We start from the raw sequence: 23,648 nt of genomic DNA, 5'->3' as shown, positions 1-23,648 counted from the left end.
TGGAATTTAAACTTAGCAATAGTTTGATTCTAATCTGATCAAGATTAAAACTATTAAGGAGCGGACTCAATAAACAATTAGTCTAGATTTCTCCAAGCAAGCATTTCAATATAATGAATCTTAATGCAGTTTTATTAAAAGAAACTTGATTAAACAATTTGAATATACTTGCAACTAAAGGATGCGCGGATAAGAGTTAAGCAAGCAATTCAATTAGATATTTATCTAAGTAAGTAAGTGAGGAAATTAAATAATGAAAGAAAGCATCACAAGCACAACAAACGTATAGTGGTTCGGTGCACCCCAGCACCTACATCCACTCCCCAAGATCTCTTGAAAATTTTACTATAATCCCTCAGATTACAGCCGGTTGTTTTACAAGCTTACAAGCTAACTTGTTGTTTTCACGAGATCACAACGAACTCGGTCGGTTTTCACAGGCTCACCGACTAGAACCATTCGATTGTTTTTCCGGGTTCACAATCAAACCCAGTTGGTTTTTCCCCGGTTCACCAACCACAACCTTACACCGTTGGTTTTTCTTTGGCTCACCAACAAACCTTAACCCCTTGATTCAATCCCTTGATTGAATCAAGTTACAAGATATTAGAACAAGAGTTTAAAACAAATACAAGCTTCTTAAACAAGCAGATATAACAATGTAAACAAATAGAGTAAAGAGAAGAAGCCCTCAAACAAGTTTTGTAGATGAAGGAACTCGGCTTCTTCTTTACTTGACCCTTTTCTGATTTCGCACGAGGTAGAAGATCACTGAGGTAGCACACAGTTGGAGAGAAAGCCTTGGGATTCACTCAGATGCTCTTCTTCTCTCTCTTTTGCTTTGAATGGCCCTTTTGTGCTTTTGGGAGGTTTCTTTTGAAATCTCTTCCCTATATGTTCTCTCCCACTTTCTTAACTTCTTCCCTAGCTCTCCCCTTGATTTTATAGCTTTTGATGGCGTGGGAACAAAGATCTAGCCGTTAGAGACAAAAATAGAGCCGTTGGAGTTGAGAAAAAACTAGCCGTTATGCCTCCCAGCATGCTCGAGTCGACTCGGCTGAAGTAGGAGTCGACTCGTGAATAAGAGTCTGCCGGCACTGTAGCTGGGAGTCGACTCGAGCACTGTAGCGCTGAAAATCAACTCTCTGTCTTTTTGTCTCCTCTCAGTCGGAGTCGACTCGCAGAGTCTCGGAGTCGACTCGAGCACTTTTCCTTGAAACTCCAGAGTGCCAGAGTCGACTCTGAACTTCCAGGAGTCGACTCGAGGACTATTCTTTTGAACTTTCTTTGAATTTGCTCCTCCAACTTGAATCCTTTGAACTTGAAACTTGGGCCAATGAAGTATAACTTTCTTTCAACTTTTTGAGAGCTTTTGAGGCCTTCTTGTATTTTTCCAACTTTCTATGTTCCTTGCAAAATAAATTATCTTTCTTCTTGCAACACAAACATTAGTAATTATACTTCAAGATTTTGTGATCATCAAAATCAATCTTTAAATCAATCTTTGGGTCATCACAGGATCCAATAGCTCGCCACATAGTTTTCTTCTTATCCTTCATCCACATTGTGTCTACCCTCTGCTGCCTTGAATCTCTACTGGGAAGAGCATGTGGATCTATATCATGAATTGTCGCTCCTTGTGGAATTTCTCTAGATGACTTCTTTCGGCTACCAAACTACCCATCATAGATGCAATCTGGCCACGTTCTTTGCCGACGCCCTCCCTGACTGAAGTTGTCCTCAAGAACTCTTGATCTTGTCTAGTGCTCCTAGAATCGCCGCCCGACTCGTATGCAGAGGGCCCAAATCGAGCCCTATGCCTGGCCACCTCCTCCTACTGCCGCTGATCATCCAGGTTTGCATGCATGGCCGCCTGAATATTTGCCTCCTCATCTAGATTCTCGACCTCCTCTAGCTTCCTAGAGTGATAGGAAGGTGGCTCTGCCGCTCGGCGATCAACCTCCGCCCTCTTCTTGGAAGCCATCCCCTTCGCTTCTTTGACCTCAGCGAGATTCTGCCTCATCAGCACACGAATCTCGCTAGGACAATTTGGGCACGTAGCAACCTCACCGGAATTTCCGGCTAAGTGTTGCTTCAACCTGGTTACCCCTCCCTTGAAAATCTTGTCGCAAAACTTGCATTGAAACTGGTGTTGTTGCCCCACTTCCAAGTCTTTGCCCATAAGACCAGCCAATATCACGCTTTGCAGGGTTCGTTTTTCTTGATGGCTCCATTTCTATCATAAAAGGACAACTTATCAAAAAATTAAGCTAATAAAGTAAATTTTTGCATTATCTTATTATTTAAGTAATTTATAAAATATTTTTTTAAGTTACTTATTAACAAAATTAATGAAATAACATAGGACAAAAAAAACGCACCTTAAATAGTCTCCGCTGGATTTTTTGGGCAGGATCTCCTCCTCAATTTGTGGGCTATCTCTCAAATCTTCCCGTCTCTAATTACTCTTCAGAGGCTCACTCTTGGATTTTAGTTACTCTGGAGTCTGGACAGAGTCTCTCGTTCGGTTTTTATAACCGAACGAGCGAGGAAGAAGTGGCCGAGAGGCCACTTCGTTTTCGTACTGTCAACTGATGGGAAAGGAAGTGGCCTCTCGGCCACTTCTTTTTTTAAAACAAAAATAACAAAAAAGAAGTGGCCGAGAGGCCACTTCTTTTTTGATTTGATAGAACAGAAGTGGCCTCTCGGCCACTTCTTCCTTAAAACCACACGCTGGCGCATGGTTTTTGAAACCACGCGCCACGCGGTGGTTTCAAAAACCACAGCGCGAGGCGCTGTGGTTCCAAAAAAAAACCGTACCCGTGTGAACCGGCCGGTTCGCACCGGTACGGGCTCCGTATTGGCCAGTTCGCAAATGAAAACCGGAAAATATCGGTTTTCATCTGTTTCTGGTACCGATCAAGGACCGGACCGGTACGTACCGGCCGGTACGGCATTCCTTGGTATAAATTGTCACGATATAGCCACTCATTTTGTTTTCATATGGGTTTCAAGGATGCTCATGCCCCTAATGCCGGACAGCAGGGAAGGGAAAGAAGAAAGAGAGGAGGAGAGGAGAGAAGGAGAACTAGGCTTTGCACCTAGCCGTAGCTCACGGTTTCACACCAAGGCTAAAAGAAAGGGAATCAGAATTTTTATTCATAGCATACCACATACGATGTATGGTCCATATATTTATAGGATGCTGAAAATGCAAAGACCCCTAACAAAAAACTAATCTCACAAAGACCCTTAAAATAATGAAATACCAAAATAATCCCTAAAGGCTATCAAATAACAAAATACCTAAATAAGCCCAAAATAAAATAAAATCACCCCAGCCATAAAAAAACTGGCTGAACCATCCTCCTGCAGCGACTGTAGACCCGAGTGACGGGTGATCTAGCACTAGTGTCCGCACCAGATCTTCCGAGTGGAAAGAAGTCGACCTCGACGAGCGCGGCTTCATGTAGCTCTGGTAATACACCAACAGGTCCGGATTAATTTGCTGAACTCCTCGTGCGTGATCCAAGTAGAATCGGACTTTGTTCGTCCTCGCTAACGAACCAAGAAGCACTGGATGCCTCCATCACTGGTAAAAACTATTTGATCGTCTAAAATAGCATCAATGTGCTCTTTTTGTGCTCGGTGGAGGGGTAAAGGAATCAAAGCTGGAATGGAATCAGTAATAGAAGAATCATTGGAGATTGTTGGTGGGCCCTTGTAAGCAACCAAATTTTCAACATTAAAAGTTGGGCTAATACCAAAATTAGATGGGAGGTCAATAACATAGGCATTAGTGTCAATCCTTTGCAACATCCTGAATGGCCCAGCACTACGAGCCTGCAATTTCTTAACGGTTTCAGAAAAAACCGCTCAGGCCGAATATGGATCATTACATAATCTCCAATTTGAAATTTCTTAGCACGCTTGTGGAAATCATCTTGCAGTTTATAATAAGCGTTACTTGCATGAATGTGCTTGTGGATTTTTTGAAGCAACTCATGAATGTGTTGTGCAAATGCATGTGCAGACTCAGAAATTCTAACATGTGGTGACATGGGTAAAAGATTTAGAAATTTTCTAGCTTTGTAACCATGCACTACCTTAAATAGACTAATGCCTATAGACTTGTTGACTGAATTATTGGGGTGAACTTCTTTGACAAGTAAAGCGGACAACAAAGATTCGTTGAACACTTTCTGCTCAAATTTTGTGGGATGCAGGATGTGGAGATCGTCGTCCTTTGACACTTTTTTTTCTTATTCTTATATGGTGTCTTGGGCTGCAAAGGATTGAGTTTAATCGTTTTGCCCTCGAACACGAAAGAACAAGAGTTGGAATGACCATAGATGGTGACATCTAGGTCGAACAACCAAGATCTCTCCAAAATTAGATGTCCCACTGAGGATGATAGTGTTATTTTGATGATCAACAGAATAATTGAGGAAATATCTAATTAGTACTACAAGTTAACGTGATATATCACTACCGAGTTCGACACTCTCGATACATTAGAAGAATGAGATCAAGATGTCCTTCAACGATTAATAATGAGATTAAATTTGTGATAGAAAAGGGATTGAGAATTCTAAATTCTAATTTAGCAAAGTTTCAAGTGAAATGTATTCTTAAGGGCAAAATAGTAATTTTGATTGTTAAGAGTATGTAGCACTACTATGGCATACATTCAAAACTACTTCAAACATATTTCATTGATTGTATGGATAAGTCTAACCTTAAGATGCAGCAAAGTGTGAAATGAGACGACCCCAAAATCGGTGGAGTCGACCCTGGCACATCATGGAACCATCAGGCACATCTGCAAAAATGGCACGGATGAACAGTAGTGGAGTCGACCCCAAGTAAGCTTGAGTCGACCCCAGGAAAGGAGCCGACCTCAAGGAACCTTGAGTCGACCCCAACTTCAAGTCTCAAGAAAACAAGTCTCTGGAATTTACTGAGGGGGCCGACCCCAACTTTCCTTGAGCCGACCCCAGATGGAGCCGACCCCAGGAATGCTTGAGTCGACCCAATGGAGCCGACCCCAGATGGAGCCGATCCCAGGAATGCTTGAGTCGACCCCAACTGAACATGAGTCGACCCCAAGGCTATGTGGTTCAAAATTGTGTCTTTGGAAACCCTGAGAGGGTCGACCCCACTATGGCTTGAGTCGACCCCAAAAGGATTTGAGTCGACCCCAGTGAAAAACAGCTGAAATACAAGGTTCTGTGTTTCCTGAGAGGGCCGACCCCATTGTAGCAGGAGTCGACCCTAGTGAAAGTTGGGTTGACCCCAGTGAAAGTTGAGTCGACCTCAAGTATGATGAACAGTGGGTTGAGTCGACCCCAAGAAAGTTTGGGTCGACCCCAGCACGGGTAGAAGCATAACGGCTAGTTCTGTAAAAGTACTTTTTGACATTCCAACAGTAAGTAACGGCTAGTTTTTGAAATCTAACCAATGAGGGGTGACCAATGGATGAGGGAAAGTATTTAAAGTGACACTATTCATCAGAGAAAAAAATCTTTTTGCAAAATATCAAAGCTCATTCAAGAAAAAGCCCTAGCATTCTTCACTCAAAAGCTTCATTCAAAGAGCTAAAAGGAAGTGGGTGAGCAGATTCTGAGAGACATTAAGAGCTCCATCAACCCTTGAAGAGTGAAACAATCTTGACAAAGAAGAGAAGTCTTATCAAAGCGATAACTATATTCTAAACTCTTCTTTGTAGTTCATAGTTGTTATATTTGCTCATGTAGGAGTTTCAACTTTCTTCTTCTTTATCACCTTGTAAAGGTTTGTTGGTGAGCCCGTAAAACCAACGGTGTAGGTTCGTTGGTGAACCCGTAAAACCAACTATGAAGGTTTGTTGGTGAGCCCGTAAAACCAATATAGATTTTTGGTGATCTCGGAAAACCAAAGTGTAAAGGTTTTTGGATTGTGAGCCTGGAAAACAATCCAACTGTAATCCGCGGTATTATAGTGAATTCCCAAGGGGTCGCTTAGAGAGTGGATGTAGGTGCTTAGGAGAGCACCGAACCACTATACTTCTTGTGTGTTTGCATTGGTTACTGTTTTAACTTCACTCACTCATCAATTAACTCAATTAAGGTAGTAAAAATTTAGAGAAACCAATTCACCCCCCCTTTTGGCTTGTCATCTTGGGCAACAAGTGGTATCAGAGCTTGGTACTCTCATAGTATTTATTGATCTCATAATCAAGAGACAAAGATCATGACAACCCAAGTAGGATGTTCTATGAACGAGGGGCAATCCACAAATAGACCTCCTCTGTTTAATGGCACTAATTACATATATTGGAAAGCTAGGATGAGGATATTAATTCAAGCTTTATACTATGACTTGTGGAATATCATAACTAGAGGACCACATACACCCACAATTAGTATAAAGGGCACAATCATTCTCAAACCAGAAATGGATTGGAATGAGAGTGATAGAAGACTAGCACAACTAATTGCTAAAGCAATTAATGTACTTTACTGTTTACTAGATGTAAGTGAATTTAATAATCTCCGCGAAAGAAATTTGGGATAAACTGGAGGTCACACATGAAGGAACTAATCAAGTCAAAGAGTCAAAAATAAATATATTAGTACATAAGTATGAGTTGTTTAAAATGGAATCCACTGAGTTCATAACTGAAATGTTTACTCGATTCACGGAAATCATAAATGAGCTAAAGAGCTTAGGAAAGTCTTATACTAACTCTGAACTAGTGCAAAAAATTCTCAGGTCTCTACCAAGAGTTTGGAAGACCAAGGTAACTACAATTCAAGAAGCAAAGGACCTCAATACACTGCAATTGGAAGAACTTCTAGGATCACTCATGACTCATGAGTTGACCATGAGGTAAAACTCAGAAGATGAGGTCAAGAAAAGAAAGATCATTGCCTTGAAGTCTAACACTTCAAAACAGAAAACTGAATCAGAAGAATCTGATGATGAGGAGGAATATGATGAAGAAGGAATGGCTATGCTTGTAAGAAAATTCAGAAAATTATGAGAGGAAAGAAGAAATTTCATAAAAGGAAGCCCTTTCTCAAAGGTAGCTCGAGCAAGGAAAAGGATAAGGACAAAGAAAAAGAAAGGAAAACGCCAATTTGCTATGAGTGTAACAAGCTCGGGCATTTCAAGATAGATTGTCCAGAATTGAAATGGATGGCCAAAAAATTTAAGAAGAGGAACCTCATGGCTGAATGGAGTGAAAGTGAGGAGTCAAGTTCGGAAGAAGAAGATCAACAAGAGGCGGTCCAAATCTGCTACATGGCCGATGACGATGAGGTAGATTCTAAACTTGAATGTGATTTTACAGTAGAAGAGTTACATGATGCATTTTTAGAACTCATGGAAGAACACAAGAAATTAATCAATAAAAATAAAGTTCTAAAAGATGAAAATCAATCTCTTATGAAAGAAAAGCTAAAACTATCTAATGACTATGAAACATTAAGTAGGAGATTCACCAATGAAACCAAAAGTCAAATTGTTGAAAATGTCAAGTTAAAAGAAGATGCAGAAAAATACAAATCCTTAGTGGATAAGTTTACACTTAGCTCAACTAAATTAAATATGATTCTTGATAGTCAAAAAGCTGTATATGATAAAGCTGGTTAGGATATAAAACAAATAGGAAGCAAAAATACTTAAAGAACATATTTGTGAAAGCCAAAAATGAAAATATAACTTGTCATTGCTGCAATAAAGTAGGACATAAAGCATATGAATGTAATTATAGAAAGTCTAGCTATAACAAATTGAGTGATAATTATAAGCCAAAATCCAAGAAAATTTGGGTTCCAAAAGGAACATCAAATACTAACCCTAAAGGACCCAACATAGTTTGGGTACCTAAAGCATATTCTTGATCTTGATTGCATGGGTGTCTTGCAGCTAATAAGGGGGATAGACGATGGTATCTAGATAGTGGCTGTTCAAGACACATGAAAGGTGACGTAGAACAATTTGTCACCTTGGAATCTAAGAAGGGTGGAGTGGTAACCTATGGAGACAATGGAAAATGATTTATCATTGAAAAGGGTAAAATTTATATTACTCCATCCACCTTTATAAAAAATGTTTTATTAGTTAATGGCCTGAAACATAACTTACTTAGCATAAGTCAATTTCGTGATAAAGGTCTTAAAGTCACCTTTGAAGCCTCAATATGCATAATGACAAATCCTAAAGATAATAGCATTGTACTTATAGGACAAAGGCATGGAAATATTTACATGGTAGCAAGAAAAATGGATTATGCTTAATTACTAATGAAGAAAGGAAAAGTGAAACAAGTTGGCTTTGGCATCGTAGACTAGGACATGCTAGTATGGACTTAATATCAAAACTAGTCAAGAAGGATTTGATAAAAGATGTGCCAAAATTGATCTTTGAAAAAGACAAAATCTGTGGACCATGCTCATTAAGAAAGCAAACAAAATCATCCTTCAAATCAAAGAATATAGTATCAACTACTAGGCCTTTTGAACTCATACACATAGATCTATTTGGGCCTACTAGAACTGCGAGTCTAGGAGGAAAAAAGTATGGACTAGTTATAGTAAATGATTTTTCAAGATATACATGGGTTTCATTTCTTGCATATAAGAATGAAGCATTTTCAGTATTTTTGAAATATTATAAAAATATCATAACTGAAAAGAAGCTCACCTTAATAGCAATTCGCAGTGATCATGGAACTGAATTTGAAAATCAACACTTTGAAGAATTTTGTAATGAAAATGATATCTCACATCAATTTTCAGTACCTCGAACGCCTCAACAAAATGAGGTTGTTGAAAGGAAAAATAGGACCTTGGCAGAAATGGCATGCACAATGTTGTGCGAGTCAAATCTTCCAAAGTACTTTTAGGCTGAAGCTATAAGTACTGCTTGCCATATTCTAAATCGTGTTTTAATACGACCTATAACCAAGAAAACTCCTTATGAACTTTGGAAGAATAAGAAACCAACTGCTAAATATCTTGGAGTATTTGGATGTAGATGTTTCATTTTAAACAATGGCAAGGAGGATCTAAGTAAATTTGATGCCAAGTCAGATGAAGGTATCTTCTTAGGATACTCTACATCTAGCAGGACATACAGAGTGTTCAATAAAAGAACTCTTGTAATTGAAGAGTCAATTAATATCATTTTTGATGAGTCTGATAGTGAGTCTCCTAGGAGAGAAAATACTCTTGATGATGATACAGGAATTATTGACTTTGAAAAATTGAATCTTGATGACGTGCCAAATCAAGAAAAGGAAAATGATCGCGTGTCACCACAATCTCAAGACTTGCCAAAGGAATGGAGGTACGCACATGGACATCCTAAAGACTTAATCATTGGCGATCCATCTCAAGAGGTAAGAACTCGATTCCTCTTTTAGAAATTTAAATGACTATCTTGCTTTTGTTTCACAAATAGAACCCAAGACTTATGAAGAAGTTGAAAAAGACATAAATTGGATAAATGCTATGTAAGAAGAATTAAATCAATTCAAAAGAAGCAATGTATGGACATTAACTGAGAGATCAAAGCATAATTCAGTAATTGGAACAAAAAGGATCTTTAGAAATAAATTAGATAAAAATGGGGTAGTTATAAGAAATAAAGCTAGACTTGTAGCTAAGGAATACAATCAAGAAGAAGGGATAGATTTTGAGGAAACATTTGCTTCCGTGGCCAGATTAGAAGCTATAAGATTACTTCTAGCTTTTGCATGATTCATGGATTTCAAATTGTATCAAATAGATGTAAAAAGTGCCTTCTTAAACAGTTTTATAGAGGAAGAAGTATATGTAGAGCAACCTCCTGATTTTGAGAATCATGAATTGCCAAATCATGTGTTTAGATTACATAAGGCATTATATGGATTGAAACAAGCACCTAGGGCTTGGTATGATCGACTAAGCAAATTTCTACTGAATAATGATTTCAGCAGAGGAAATGTAGATAAAATATTTTTTCTCAAAAGAAAAGATAAAAATTTGCTAGTAGTACAAATATATGTAGATGACATAATCTTTGGTGCCACTAATGATAATCTTTGCAAAGAATTTGCTAAATTAATGCAAGGAGAATTCGAGATGAATATGATGGGAGAACTAAATTTCTTTTTCGGATTACAAATCAAGCAAACTAAGGAAGGTATCTTTATTCATCAAACTAAGTACACAAAGAAAATATTAAAGAAGTTTGGAAATGAAAATCACAAGGAAATAAGCACCCCAATGAATCCCACTAGTAAGCTAGACAAAGATGAAAAAGAAAAAAGTATAGATATGAAGCTTTATAGAGGCTTAATTGGATCTTTGCTTTACCTTACTGCTAGTAGGCCAGACATAGTGTTTAGTGTGGGAATATGTGCTAGATACCAATCAGATCCTAAGGAGTCACATCTAAGTGCTGTCAAAAGAATCCTTAGATATTTGAGAGGAACCACAAACATAGGATTATGGTATTTTAGAGACTCCTATCTAGATTTACTTGCATATTCTGATGCAGATTTTGCTGGATGCAAATTAGATAGGAAGAGCACTAGTGGAACATGTCAATTCTTAGGGAATAACTTAGTATCATGGTTTAGCAAAAAGCAGAATTCAGTAGCATTGTCAACGGCTGAGGCCGAATATATAGCTGCCAGGAGTTGCTGTGCTCAAGTACTATGGCTCAAGCAACAACTAGAGGACTATGAAATTAAACTAGATAACATTCCTATAAAGTGTGATAACACTAGTGCTATTAACCTTATCAAAAATCCGGTTTAGCACTCTAAAGCCAAATATATTGAAATAAGGTATCATTTCATTTGAGATCATGTTCAAAATAGAAATGTATGTATTGAGCATGTGTGTACCGAGAAACAACTAGCTGACATATTCACAAAACTTTTAAGTGAAGATAGATTTTGCATGCTTAGGAGGGAATTAGGCATATGTGATCCTTTTAATTGAAGACATATAAAAGGAACAAGTTGTCTCATGATATTCTCTTCCCATTTCGAAAAATCCATGAAACATTAGTCAAACTAGCCATTTATAGACTCCTTACTCATGTATCATTGTCCCATAAAGAATTGGTAAGGATTGGAAGAAAGCAAGAATTCAAATTTTTTTTTTTTTTGCCTGAACTGGGGCCGACCCGAGCCAGAATGGGGTCGACCCCATGTTGAGTCGACCTAAGAAAAATTTGGGGTCGACCCAACGGCGGGACCCTATTTTTAAAGGACCCGTGAGCTATTTTAGGGCACTGTTTCATCTTGTCCTCTTTCTAAAACCCTATTCCCACTTTCCAATCCCTTCCTATCATCTCCAAACAGCGCTAGATCGCTTCTCTACGCCGTTAGATCAAGACCTAAGGAAGGATTTTGTGAAAATGGGACCCAAGCAAGCCGTTGCTAAGAGATCCGGGAGAGTCTCATGCCCAACCATTGTAGATATACATGCTAGAGACTCTTCTACAGTACCCCCACAAGGTGAGACACGTGTAGAACCTCCTCCACCTCCTTCCCCTTCAGTACAACTTGCAAAATATGCGGGGAGACCGGTAATCATGGGGAGAAGGATCCACTCCGAATTTTTGGATCAAGAAGGGTTCCGTTTGGGGGATTGGATCCGAAGGCAAGGATGGGAGTATCTTTACTCCCTAGACTTGGTGACCTACCCGGGCTTGGTTCGTGAGTTCTATGCCTTCCTTAAAATTGGAATGGGAGGGCTTGTGTCTGAGGTCCGAGGAGTACGGGTTAGGGTTTCAGAAGAAAGTTTGAGTGAGTTGCTCCATCTCCTCTGCGAAGGTGCAACTCCAGAAAGGCCGGAAAGCAAGTTGAGAGCTCTATAGTTGATCTTTGAGAGAGATGATTTTGACTATTTCGAGAATGTGATAGCTAGCTCTCTATCAGCTGAGATGAGGTTGTTGCACAACTTCATAGGTCGGATTTTGTTTCCGAAAAGTGGGAGATTTGATCACATATCTGAGCGAGATTTGGTCATTATGGAGCACGTCATTCAGGGCATTCCCCTGAACCTCCCAGCTATGATGATCAGGCAGATGAGAGAGGCTATATGCAAGTCGAGAGTTTCACTGCCCTATGGTACGATACTCATCCTGGTCTTCCAACAGCATGACATATCTGTAGAGGGAGAGATCTCCAGGCATCTATTATTCACTGACACTTACACTGCACGGTCTCTAGTTCACATGGGTTATGAGAAGGTGAATGGGCAGTGGGTGCGTGGAGCAGGGATACATGCACCGGAGGGTGATGCACCAGAGGTCGGAGACCCCATCCCTGAGGCTGAGGTACGTGAGGATCATCTTACGGCACCTTCAGAGGCTGGACCGTCGTCATTCGTACCTACGGGGTGCAGAGAGGAGTTTTGGAGTAGGATGACTGAGCTTGTGTCAGCTCAGGTGAGGACTCTCTCTGATGGGTTGACGAGCAGGATGGACATTATGACTACTAAGATTAGAGATCTTAGAGAGCAGGTAGGAGCATTACAGAGAGAGAGAGGCTCACGGTCCATCTGTGCTCCAAGCAGCTGAGTCGGAGGTTTCGGCGAGGTCCACGCCAGACTCAGTCCCATCAAGCTAGACCTCTCCTCGCCACTTATGCTAGGAGGATGAGGACTAGATCACAACCCTTAGGTTCCCCCTAGGCACGATGTTAGCACTTCAGTAGTCTATCATGACTAGTGCTTAGGATGTATCTAGTTCTTATATGCTTTTCACTTGGTTAATGTATTTTGGACTTTAATTGAAGAACATTGTACTTTTGGCATTAATGTACTACAATGTTCCATTTTGATCAATGAAATTTGAACTTTTATCATTTACTGCTTCTACTCATTTATTGCTATACACGTATTTGATGATAACAAAAAGGGGAAGAAGTCAATAGAAAGGTAAAGGGACAAATAAGTTTGAAAATTATAGTAAGAGATAATATTCACTTGAGGGGGAGCAATATGTAACAATAAAAAAAACAAGAAAGTCAAAATTTTTAATCAAAATTTTTGAATTTGGCACATACCTCTCATGCCTCGATACATAACATGAAACTCTTGCTTTATCTCAAATTTTTGGAGTTTCATCCTTAACCAAATACAAAAGAAAGGGGAAGAAAATCAAAAGTTCTAATTGGCAATATTTGGATGAAAGAGGGAGAGTATTCACTCTCAAATTTGAAAAGCTGAAATTCAGCAACTTGAGCTCCTAAAACAAAACTCCTAATTTCAATATAAGTATCAATCTGTTTATACTCAATGTTGTGTAATCATCAAAAAGGGGGAGATTGAGGATGATAGTGTTATTTTGATAATCAACACAATAATTGAGGAAATATCTCATTAGTACTACAAGTTAACGTGGTACATCACTACTGAGTTCGACAATCTCGATACATTAGAAGAATGAGATCAAGATGTCCTTCAACGATTAATAATGAGATTAAATTTGTGATAGAAAAGGGATTGAGAATTCTAAATTCTAATTTAGCAAAGTTTCAAGTGAAATATATTCTTAAGGGCAAAATAGTAATTTTGATTGTTAAGAGTATGTAGCACTACCATGGCATATATTCAAAACTGCTTCAAACATATTTCATTGATTGTATGGATAAGTCTAACCTTAAGATGCAGCAAAGTGTGAAATGAGACGACCCCAACATCGGTGGAGTCGACCCTGGCACCATGGAACCATCAGGCACATCTATGCAAAAATGGCACGGATGAACAGTAGTGGAGTCGACCCCAAGTAAGCTTGAGTCGACCCTAGGAAAGGAGCCGACCCCAAGGAACCTTGAGTCGACCCCAGCTTCAAGCCTCAAGAAAACAAGTTTCTGAAATTTACTGAGAGCCGACCCCAACTTTTCTTGAGCCGACCCCAGGAATGCTTGAGTCGACCCCAATGGAGCCGACCCCAACTGAACATGAGTCGACCCCAAGGCTATGTGGTTCAAAATTGTGTCTCTGGAAATCCTGAGAGGGTCGACCCCAATGGAACTTGAGTCATCCCCCCAAAAGGATTTGAGTCGACCCCAGTGAAAAACAGCTGAAATACAAGGTTCTGTGTTTCCTGAGAGGGCCGACCCCATTGTAGCAGGAGTCGACCCCATTGTAGCAGGAGTCGACCTTAGTGAAAGTTGAGTCGACTCCAAGTATGATGAACAGTGGATTGAGTCGACCCCAGGAAAGTTTGGGTCGACCCCAGCACGGGCAGAAGCATAACGGCTAGTTCTGTAAAAGTACTTTTTGACCAGCCAACAGCGAGTAACGGCTAGTTTTGAAATCTATCCAATGGGGGGTGACCAATGGATGAGGAAAAGTATTTAAAGTGACACTATTCATCAAAAAAAAAATCTTTTTGCAAAATATCAAAGCTCATTCAAGAAAGAAAAAGCTCTAGCATTCTTCACTCAAAAGCTTCATTCAAAGAGCTAAAAGGAAGTGGGTGAGCAGATTCTGAGAGACATTAAGAGCTCCACCAATCCTTGAAGAGTGAAGCAATCTTGACAAAGAAGAGAGAAGTCTTATCAAAGCGATAACTATATTCTAAACTCTTATTTGTAGTTCATAGTTGTTATATTTGCTCATCAAGGAGTTTCAACTTTCTTCTTCTTAATCACCTCGTATAGGTTTGTTGGTGAGCCCGTAAAACCAACGGTGTAGGTTCGTTGGTGAACCCGTAAAATCAACTATGAAGGTTTGTTGGTGAGCCCGTAAAACCAACATAGATTTTTGGTGATCCCGGAAAACCAAAGTATAAAGGTTTTTGGATTGAGCCCGGAAAATAATCCAACTGTAATTCGCGGGATTATAGTGAATTTCCAAGGGGTCGCTTGGGGAGTGGACGTAGGTGCTTAGGAGAGTACCGAACCACTATACTTCTTGTGTTTTTGCATTGGTTACTGTTTTAACTTCACTCACTCATCAATTAACTCAATTAAGGTAGTAAAAATTTAGAGAAACCAATTCACCCCCCCTCTTGGCTTGTTACCTTGGGCAACACCCACATTCATCGGAATTATGTCACGCCATACGGTGTTTTTGTAAGAAAGAATGTGAATGGACACGACATTTTTCTGTGATGTGAATAGAAGATGTGTCAATCCAAGAGACCTTATAGGGGTGTAGTAGGAAACAAGAGTCAAACCTAAACAGAAGATGATGCTGGAGGATATTGCATTAATGCAACTCCCGCTATCGATGATGACCTTACAATCTTTCTGTCTGTATTTAATATAAGTGTGGAATCGAGGTTCTTCTTTAGTCATTAGTTTCTTTAGGTTGTGCGAGGGCACATCTGACTACACTCATGGTGGACTGGTCAGACTCTCTTTAAAGGTGCAAATGAAATTGGTGTAGTGCGGATGCATCCTAGGGTATCAGGTCCTTCATCACACTCTTCCTCATCAATGTTCTGAATGTCATCGATGTTTGGTTCATAGACTTGCTCCTCCAAGTCATCTGTATCACCTTCCTGCTCCTGCTGATTAATAACAGAGTTTTGTTAGCACAACGTGACCAAAAATTTGGCATTTGTAGCACTAAATTCTGGAATGTGGTTTGGGAGGTTCACCAAAGACTTTCTTGCCTTTGGTGTCTCGGCTTGGGACATGGGCAGTAGGAGTTTTAGGGGCAGAGGGCCCCACAGAAGGTCTGGGCCCCGAAGAATGAGAATTAGTGGAAGTGCTCTGATCGTCAGAGCGCCTCATAAACATGGATTTGGAGACCTGCTCATAGTTCTGCATGAATGTATAGGCTTGGTCTAAAGTGGACACCTCTCGAAGGACAAGTTTCTTCCTGAGTTCATCATTGAGACCTCTACGGACCCGGCTCAGGACCATTCTCTCGTCCTCAATCACATTACATCGCATCATGTATTCATCAAATTGGGCAATGTAATCAGTAGCTGATCGGGTGCCTTGTCTCAAGTTGTTCCATCGGTCTAGAAGATCATCTTAGTAGCTAAGGGGCAGGTTTTTTTTTTTTGAGTTTTTCTTTCATTTCGATCCAGTTAGTTATGGTCGGTTGATGTCTTCTAGCCAGAAACTGTTCAGTGCTTTGCCAGAAAAGCTTAGCTCGACCAATGAGCTTTATTCTGGCAAACTAAACCTTTTTTTCTTTAGACAAATTATATTACTCAAAAAAGTGGTCCACTTCATGCAACCAGTGTGAGAAGATCTTTGGGTCAAGGTGACCATCAAAGGTGGGGGCTTAAACTCGAATGCCTCTCATCACATCTTCATCATGGTCACGAGGCTCTCTAGGTTCTACATTGTGTCGATAACCTCTATCGACAGTAGGGAATGGACCCAGTCCTCTGTAACGAGGGTGGGCTTGAGGACGGCATGTAAAAGGGTTAGTGTCAAAGTTGCCCTATCGAACAAGTCCCTGATGTTCTAGGGCTTCATCCTCACCCTCTAGGCCTTCCAAATGGGAGGCACTACCTTCTTTGGATCCCATAATCCTCTGAAGAGAAGCCTCAACCGAGTTTAGTCGAGCGTTGGCCTGGGTGGACACTGTGGTCAAGTCTTAGACAACCTTTAGCAAGGCTTCGATGTTTGGATCCATGGCAAGTTAAAATTCTAACTGGGAGACAATACGACCACTACGAAGGTGCATATAATGTGCGTGCAAAGTTGTGCGTGGCCCTATAAAGCTAAGACGGTTGTTCTTAAGCAGACCTAATGCATAAAAATGATGCCTAGCGCTTACTGTATATGCTCAATATAAACGGAAAGCTAATCTTTAGCAACTAAAATCAAGCAGAGGATCACGTAATAAATGCAAGTAAGTAATTGCAGTCAAATAGTGTCAGTATTTCGTGTGTTGCAAGATATCACAGAGCCTCGAAGAACTCCCAAAGATTAGCAGCCGTACAATTAATAGTAAAGACGGGCCACTACAAGGGTTTCTTAGGTTGTTTGGGTGTATGTGTGGAATTCACAGTAAAATAAATCAATAGAACACAAGGAGTTCATGATGCTGAATTTAGACGAACAAATAGATTTTCCAATAAGAGAAGAAACTTGATCTGTGTTGGGACGACAACTAGAAGTGCGGTTGTGGCAAGCAGGCTCTTCAATTGGCTCAATAGGACTTGAACACAGCAGCTCGGTGGACCTAAACTCGGCAGCTCTGAAAAAGATGTGGCGGGCTTGACGATAGTGGCCTGTTTGCGTAGAAGAGAGGGGGCCTTCAGGCTGTGGGCCTGATGGGAAGTGGAAGGAGGGGTGATAAGCCTTGCAAGAGGGAAAGGCCGTGTGGGCCTGCTTAGAAGGGGGGCCTAATGGGCCTGAATAAAAGGGGAAGGGGTGGGCTTGCTAAGAGAGGAAGGGGCGGGCCCGTGATGGTATGAGGGGGGTTTTGGGGGGGTAGGGGGCGGACTCGGGTGAGATGTGGTCGGGCTCGAGCGCCTGATGAAAAAGTGGGGTTTTGGGGGAGGAGTCACGAGGGGGTTGGGGGTGGGGGGGTGGTGAAGTAGGGTTTGAAACCCTTTGATCTCGAAATAGAGAGGGGAAGAAGAAGGAAAGCGATGGAACAAGGAGCTGGGCAGGGTGCTTGGCGGCGGGAACCTAATGCCGAACCCTCAAAGGGGAAGCAAAATGGTTGGGGAGGCGAAGGGGGTGGTGGGGCTCGGGTGGCGGCAACGGAAGAGGCAGCGAGGAGCGGCGAGGGCAGAGCGGCGAAGGTGGATGCGGCGAGGGCGGAGGCGGTCGTGGAGGAAGAACAGTGAAGAACATGATTAGTTTTTTTTTCGGGATCCGATAGGATTTAGGTTATTGGATGTGACCCGCTTCGATATGCCACTATGGGTCCCCATGCATGACTGGGTCACGTGCCCCTTTTTTTCCGATACAGAGCCTTCATGGAGCCTTGAAGCTTGGAGGGGGTAGTCGGGATCAGTGGGTTCCTTGTTCACCGTGGAGGGCTTGGGCGTCCACAAGGGAGGATTGGGTGCTTGGGGACTGGACGACCACGACTCCTTTGTGAAGAGAACCGTACAGGTGATCTATGCCTCCTTGGACTACTCTCCTCCGGGGTGGGGCTCATAGGGGAGAACACGCTGCCACGGTACGATGAGGCGGTGCACGATCAGATCATGCAGACGGCCGTAAAGGGCGAGAAGATGAAGGCGTTCACGTACCTCAGGGTGGGATGGGAATAAGTGGGAAGAGAGAAACAATGAGACATATTTGAGGCTTCAGGCTTCTGAGGGAAATGACGAGACAGAACAACCTTGCTCTGATAGCAATGCTGATGCTGGACAATAGGGAAGGGAAAGGAGAGAGAAAAGGGAGAGAGGAGGGAGGAGAGGAGAACTAGGCTTTGCGCCTAGCGCTAGCTCAGGGTTTCACACCAAGGCTAAAAGAAAGGGAATCAAAACTTTTATTCATAGCATATCGCATACGATGTATGGTCCACATATTTATAAGACCCAGAAAATGCAAAAGATCCCTAAAAAGAAACTAATCTCACAAAGACCCTCAAAATAACGAAATACCAAATAAGCTCTAACGGCTATCAAATAACAAAATACCTAAATAAACCCAAAATAAAATAAAATCACTTCAACGACAATGAAATTGGCCGAGCCATCCTCCTGCGGTGACGGTAGACCCGAGGGATGGGCGATCTAGCACTGGTGTCCGCACCAGCCCCTAGTCAGAGAATCTACAATACTTTTTTTTGCATGTGGGTCTGTGTGAATTAACTAATTATCAAACAAGTCCTACTTACCCACATTGAATTTATGTTGATGTGGAAGTAGATAATGTTTCTACTATTGATTGCCAGTTTGTATCAATACTTGTCTTACTAAACCTAACATTGCTGATAATCAGTTTTTGTTAAATGGCTCTTTATGTTTCTATGATAATGTAAAATATTGCTTGCTGCTTGGAACCACCTTTTCACATATTATGCCTTCTGTTTCTTTCCAATTTCAACAGCATCCTTTATGTCGTTTTTGATTAGGCCGGCAATATACATCTGTTTTGCACTATTAGATATACCGCTCTTCTCAATGATTCCTTATTTCCTTTGAAAGCAAGGAGCAAATATTGGCATATTTGAGAGAGAATTTGTGCCTTGGGTAGCCAGAATTTCCTTACTAGGGTCCCTATACTTTTTAAAATCTCTTCGAGGTCTAGCTCCATCACCCACATCCATGGTGCTTCTTTAAACTTTTTTCAGAGCTCTGCTTCCTCAAACCCACAGCCTCTCCTGTTCAGGTAACTAAGGCTATGCTTTGCATTATGATGTTAAGAGCCATCTAAATAGCAATTAGATTCATCTTCTTGTGAGAGCTAAGCATCTCCTAGCAATGTCTTCATTGCTTTCTCTTTCATTGACCTCCCGTACAAAGTCATAATTCATCCCTTTGTTTTCTTACAAGTGTATATGTAAGGTTTAATTATATATACTAACGCAATCCCGTAAACATACCATTATAATGACCATATTATTGTATACAGATTTGCTTTTCTTACTTGGCTTTTGAAGAGCATGTCCTTTCCAAGTCTTCAATTTTTTGCACTTGCATGGTGCATTTTTGTAGCTAGCGTAAATGCATAATGTCGAGGTTTCTAAGCTTTACTGTCAGAAGCTAACGCCTTATGGATATGATCAATCAAATTAATTTGTGTAGTTGAATTTTTATTTTTCATTCTTTAGGTTTAATATTTTATTGGTTTTTCTAGTTTCATACCTTTTCCCTTTCGGATTTTTCTATATGTATCAATAATATCAAACCCATATGCCAGTTCAGATAGTATATTATTCCTTATTTTTCCCTTTTAACATAACAACCTTTTGGTTATTAGGACGCCGCTCGGGGCATCTTGAGCAAGTTGAATTATAACAATTTATAACTCTAGCAATTGAAATTCTGTGTTATTTCGGTTGTTATTTTCTCTTATTAGTTTATTCTCTATGCAAATTTATACCAGGCTGAATTTTGCTATATGTGAAGAATTAAATAAACATATAAAATTCTCTCACTCATCCCCCTCCCCCCCCCGCCCCACCCCGCAAAAAAAAAAAAAAAAACGTGTATGCATGCATGTGTATGCAGCAAAAAATAAACAGATGTTTAAGCTAAAAAGATGTCAAAAGATTCTTTGAGATTTTTTTTTTCCTGATTGAGGAAAGATCCCTGTTCTACATTTCTTATTCGTACCATTCTCCAAAAAAATCGAAAATGGTTACCATGATAGATTCAAGTCCAGGGTGCTTATGTTTCTCGATGCGCATCTATGCCTTCTGAATTGGGCATTTCTCTTATTCTGGGTTTGGTTTTATCGTTTTCCATTGTTCTGCCAATTTGTCTAACTTGTAGAAGTAACTCAGCCTAGAAGGGTAGCAAACAGAAATTATTGTTGAATGGATAAGTTTTCTAAGGATACCAAGGTCTGATACTTGTGATCCCTATGTTGTCTTTGCAGAGTATATGATGAATACAACCCATAAACTTTAGAACTGAAGGTTAATATTTATTGAGAAGCTTAGTTTCTAACCTCAAAGTTGTGACAATCATGTTGTAACTGTGTGGACAAAGATATAACTTGCATGCTCCTGTATCTTGCTGTTTCTTCAGCAGATCTTTCATTTCCATAATTCTGTCATGAACAATTAAACTTCTCAGCATTTGGCACTGCAAACATTGAAGGCATCTAAAGTTTAAGGGCATGTATGTTATTGCTTCTGTTTCTTATTTTTTTAATTTTAAAAAACGAAATTAGAGAAACTGAGATAAAAGAAAATGTTTGGTGCTATTCTTTTTTACTTTCTATTTTTCAAAAGTTATTTTTTATTAGTTTTAAAAAAAATGAAAGTAAGAAATTTTACTAGTTTCAAAGACAAGAAACTCATATCTTTTACCACATCATTACTGATGTCACTTCCATTGCCATCTCGATCATTGCCTCCGCTGTTGTCTCCAGCACCACCGCTGTTGCCACCACCATCTCTATAATCATTGCCACAACCACTACCACCACCTTAGCTACCATCATCATGTTTATGTTTTTGAAAATAGTTGACTATATCAAACATGTTTATATTTTAAAAAATAAAAACAAAATAGAAACAAAATTTCTTTTTTTTCTGAAAATTAAAAATAATGGTGATGCTAAATGACACCTAAACATTTTAAATATAAACAAGCCTTAGTATTCAACCATAATTTCAATTTCAAACCTGACTCCTTTGAAACAAAAAGTCTCTTCCAGTCATTTTTTTTAGTACACCCAACCTTTGCGTATCTAGTCTACTTTTTGGCCCTTTTACCTGTTTTCCTTGTTTGTGTGCTAACCATCTTACCATTTTCTGCTTTCTCAGTCTCATCCATATGCATCTATGGATCTGTTCTTTCTGATTTGTCCATTACTTATCTCAGCATCCTCCACTCTGCTGGACCATCACTTGCTCAATTAAATTTATTGTCCAACATCTTTGATCTATAGGACATATAAAATGATCTGCACTTGCCATTCATACTTGTATTGATTTGCTGTCTTAGATGAAAAGTCCCCTGCATATCTGATAAGACTTTCAACTTGAGATTGACTAGTTTACTTTATTCAATATTTATAGTTATTGATAATTATGACTACACCTGTGCCATCCTGCTACTGAGTATGATAGAGATCTCTGCTTGAAGATCAAATGATGTGATACATGGATGTCGCTTTCATTCTGCAGCCATATCTTCATGAATCTCGTCACCAGCATGCATTGAGGAGGGCAAGGGGTTGTGGTGGTCGTTTTCTCAATACAAAGAAAGCTGATGGTAATGCTGCTACTGCTAACCCTGAGAATGGGGCAAATACATGTGCATCACTTCCAAGGCAGTCAGCTAGCTCATCTGGTTCTGAAGCTCTACCCTCCGACTGTTCAGGAAATCCAGATTCAGGAAGCAACATGAATGAAATCAAAAGGCCAGTGGTGCAAGGCTTATGCGAAGCACGGGCATTCACCAACGATAATGGTGGCCACCAACAGCAGTCTGGCTTCCAATTGTCATCTTTTCACTCCAAATCAGGTGGGAGGGTGGAAGAAGGGGACTGCTCGGGACAGCAGCATGGTGGCATCCTTGTGAATCAGCCTCCAAACAGGGCTGTCACCATCCAGTGATCATCCCTTGTCAGCATGGCCAGTGTTTCCAGCATTGCTCAGCCAGTTCTGTAATAGGTGAGTCAATTTCTAGTTTAATTCACTCACACATTATGTTGGTGGTACTTTTGAGAGGAGCTCCTCAACTTGTTCCACCCATTGAATTAGGTGAACGCTAGAGAGCAAGCTGGAGGCATGGGGGCCAATTCAAGTGGAATGTCATTGGTAGGTCTGATGTCTAAGGCAATTCATTCTTGGCTTTACCTTTTTGTTTGTTTTTCTTTCTTTATTTTCTTGTCTTGTGGTGTGGGAGAGAGCATGCAAAGAGGGAACAACTGTGTAGGTCGGTCTAGTATAACACAAGGTCTTATTCTACTGTTTGTTTAGTGTCTTCTTGGATTTGTTAAATCCTTTTCCGATGAAAAAGCGATGGCAGTTTGGATGCAGTTTAATCTACTAATTGTTACAGACAAAAGCATGCCCTTTTTTGCTTGCTTTATTGGTTTGAAGATTACAGCAATCAGAATCAACGGTATGGCTGCTGTCCAACTAAAACACAATTCTAACTCATCGACTGTGATCGAGCGGCTTTTGTGATCTTTGATATTGTGCGTGCACTCGGCCATTTCAATGTGCCAGAGTTTTAGAGGTTGATGGATGTCGGTTGAAGGTTTATCTGCCGGAAGACGATGGCAATAAGTTGAGCTGGTGTATTCTGAGCTACTGGCCTATCGAGGAAGCAGCCTATGAGTTGGTGTAAGATGATGTTTGAGCAAGGGGTACAAGAAAACTATCCCGCCCCCGATCCGAGATTACGAGCCGAGGGTCACGGAAATCGCCGTAGATTCATAGAAAACTCTCCTCACGAACATTTAAGGTATCTCATCATGATATTAAAATCAAGCTATAGAAATAATTTAATTTCATTAATTAATTCAACTTACAATATTTTATAATTTTAATTCTAGTCCAAAGTAATACATAATTTAAATAAATTTTAATCTAAAATAACTTATGTTACGGTTTTTTTAGTTGCTTTTCTATATTGAGAACTCCGGTAGGCTGGTTCCTGTATCTATAAAAAAAAAGAAATTGTATAATAAGCTAGATAACCTAATAAGCAATGAACATTTAAGCTAGATAAATCAAAAAATAAAATAATAAGATGCTGAAATTAAGCATGCAAAATATATTGATCCAAAGTTAAATCGATACACTATCCACTTACTTTAAAATTTTAAATCTTATTTTCTAAATCAATTATTTTTCAAGTCATCAAGTTCATCTTGATAGCCAATGTGCCACAGCATAACTCCCAATAATAGGGTATCAATATGCCAACGTATAACACCCACTTGTAGGGAGTGAATAACCCCCACTGACGGTGTCGATGTGCCAACGTATAACCCCATTGGTAAGGTGTCGAGATACTATCAAATCACCTCTACTGGCAGTGTCAACGTATAACCCCTACTAGTAGGGTGTCCACATGCTAACGTAAAACCCCCATAG

General features: G+C 40.2%; 1 protein-coding gene across 6 annotated transcripts in view; it reads left to right on the top strand.

The window, feature by feature from the left end:
• LOC103697695 (nuclear transcription factor Y subunit A-7-like) overlaps positions 1-22,611 on the top strand; it is a 49,985-nt gene extending 27,374 nt beyond the window's left edge. For 5 of the 6 annotated variants that reach the window (XM_039119701.1, XM_039119697.1, XM_039119700.1 and 2 more), the window contains 2 exons: positions 21,726-22,214; positions 22,305-22,611. In XM_039119701.1, the coding sequence (XP_038975629.1) occupies positions 21,726-22,157 (432 nt within the window). In that variant the 3' untranslated portion in view covers positions 22,158-22,214; positions 22,305-22,611. The remainder of the gene's footprint in view (positions 1-21,725; positions 22,215-22,304) is intronic. The other variant, XM_039119702.1, reaches the window with a different exon arrangement.
• The last annotated feature ends 1,037 nt before the right edge of the window (positions 22,612-23,648 follow it).

The sequence above is a fragment of the Phoenix dactylifera genome, unplaced genomic scaffold (assembly GCF_009389715.1).
Source record: "Phoenix dactylifera cultivar Barhee BC4 unplaced genomic scaffold, palm_55x_up_171113_PBpolish2nd_filt_p 000600F, whole genome shotgun sequence".
NCBI lineage: Eukaryota > Viridiplantae > Streptophyta > Magnoliopsida > Arecales > Arecaceae > Phoenix > Phoenix dactylifera.
The sequence above is the reverse complement of the archived record's forward strand: the minus strand, read 5'-3'. Positions and strand labels throughout refer to the sequence as shown.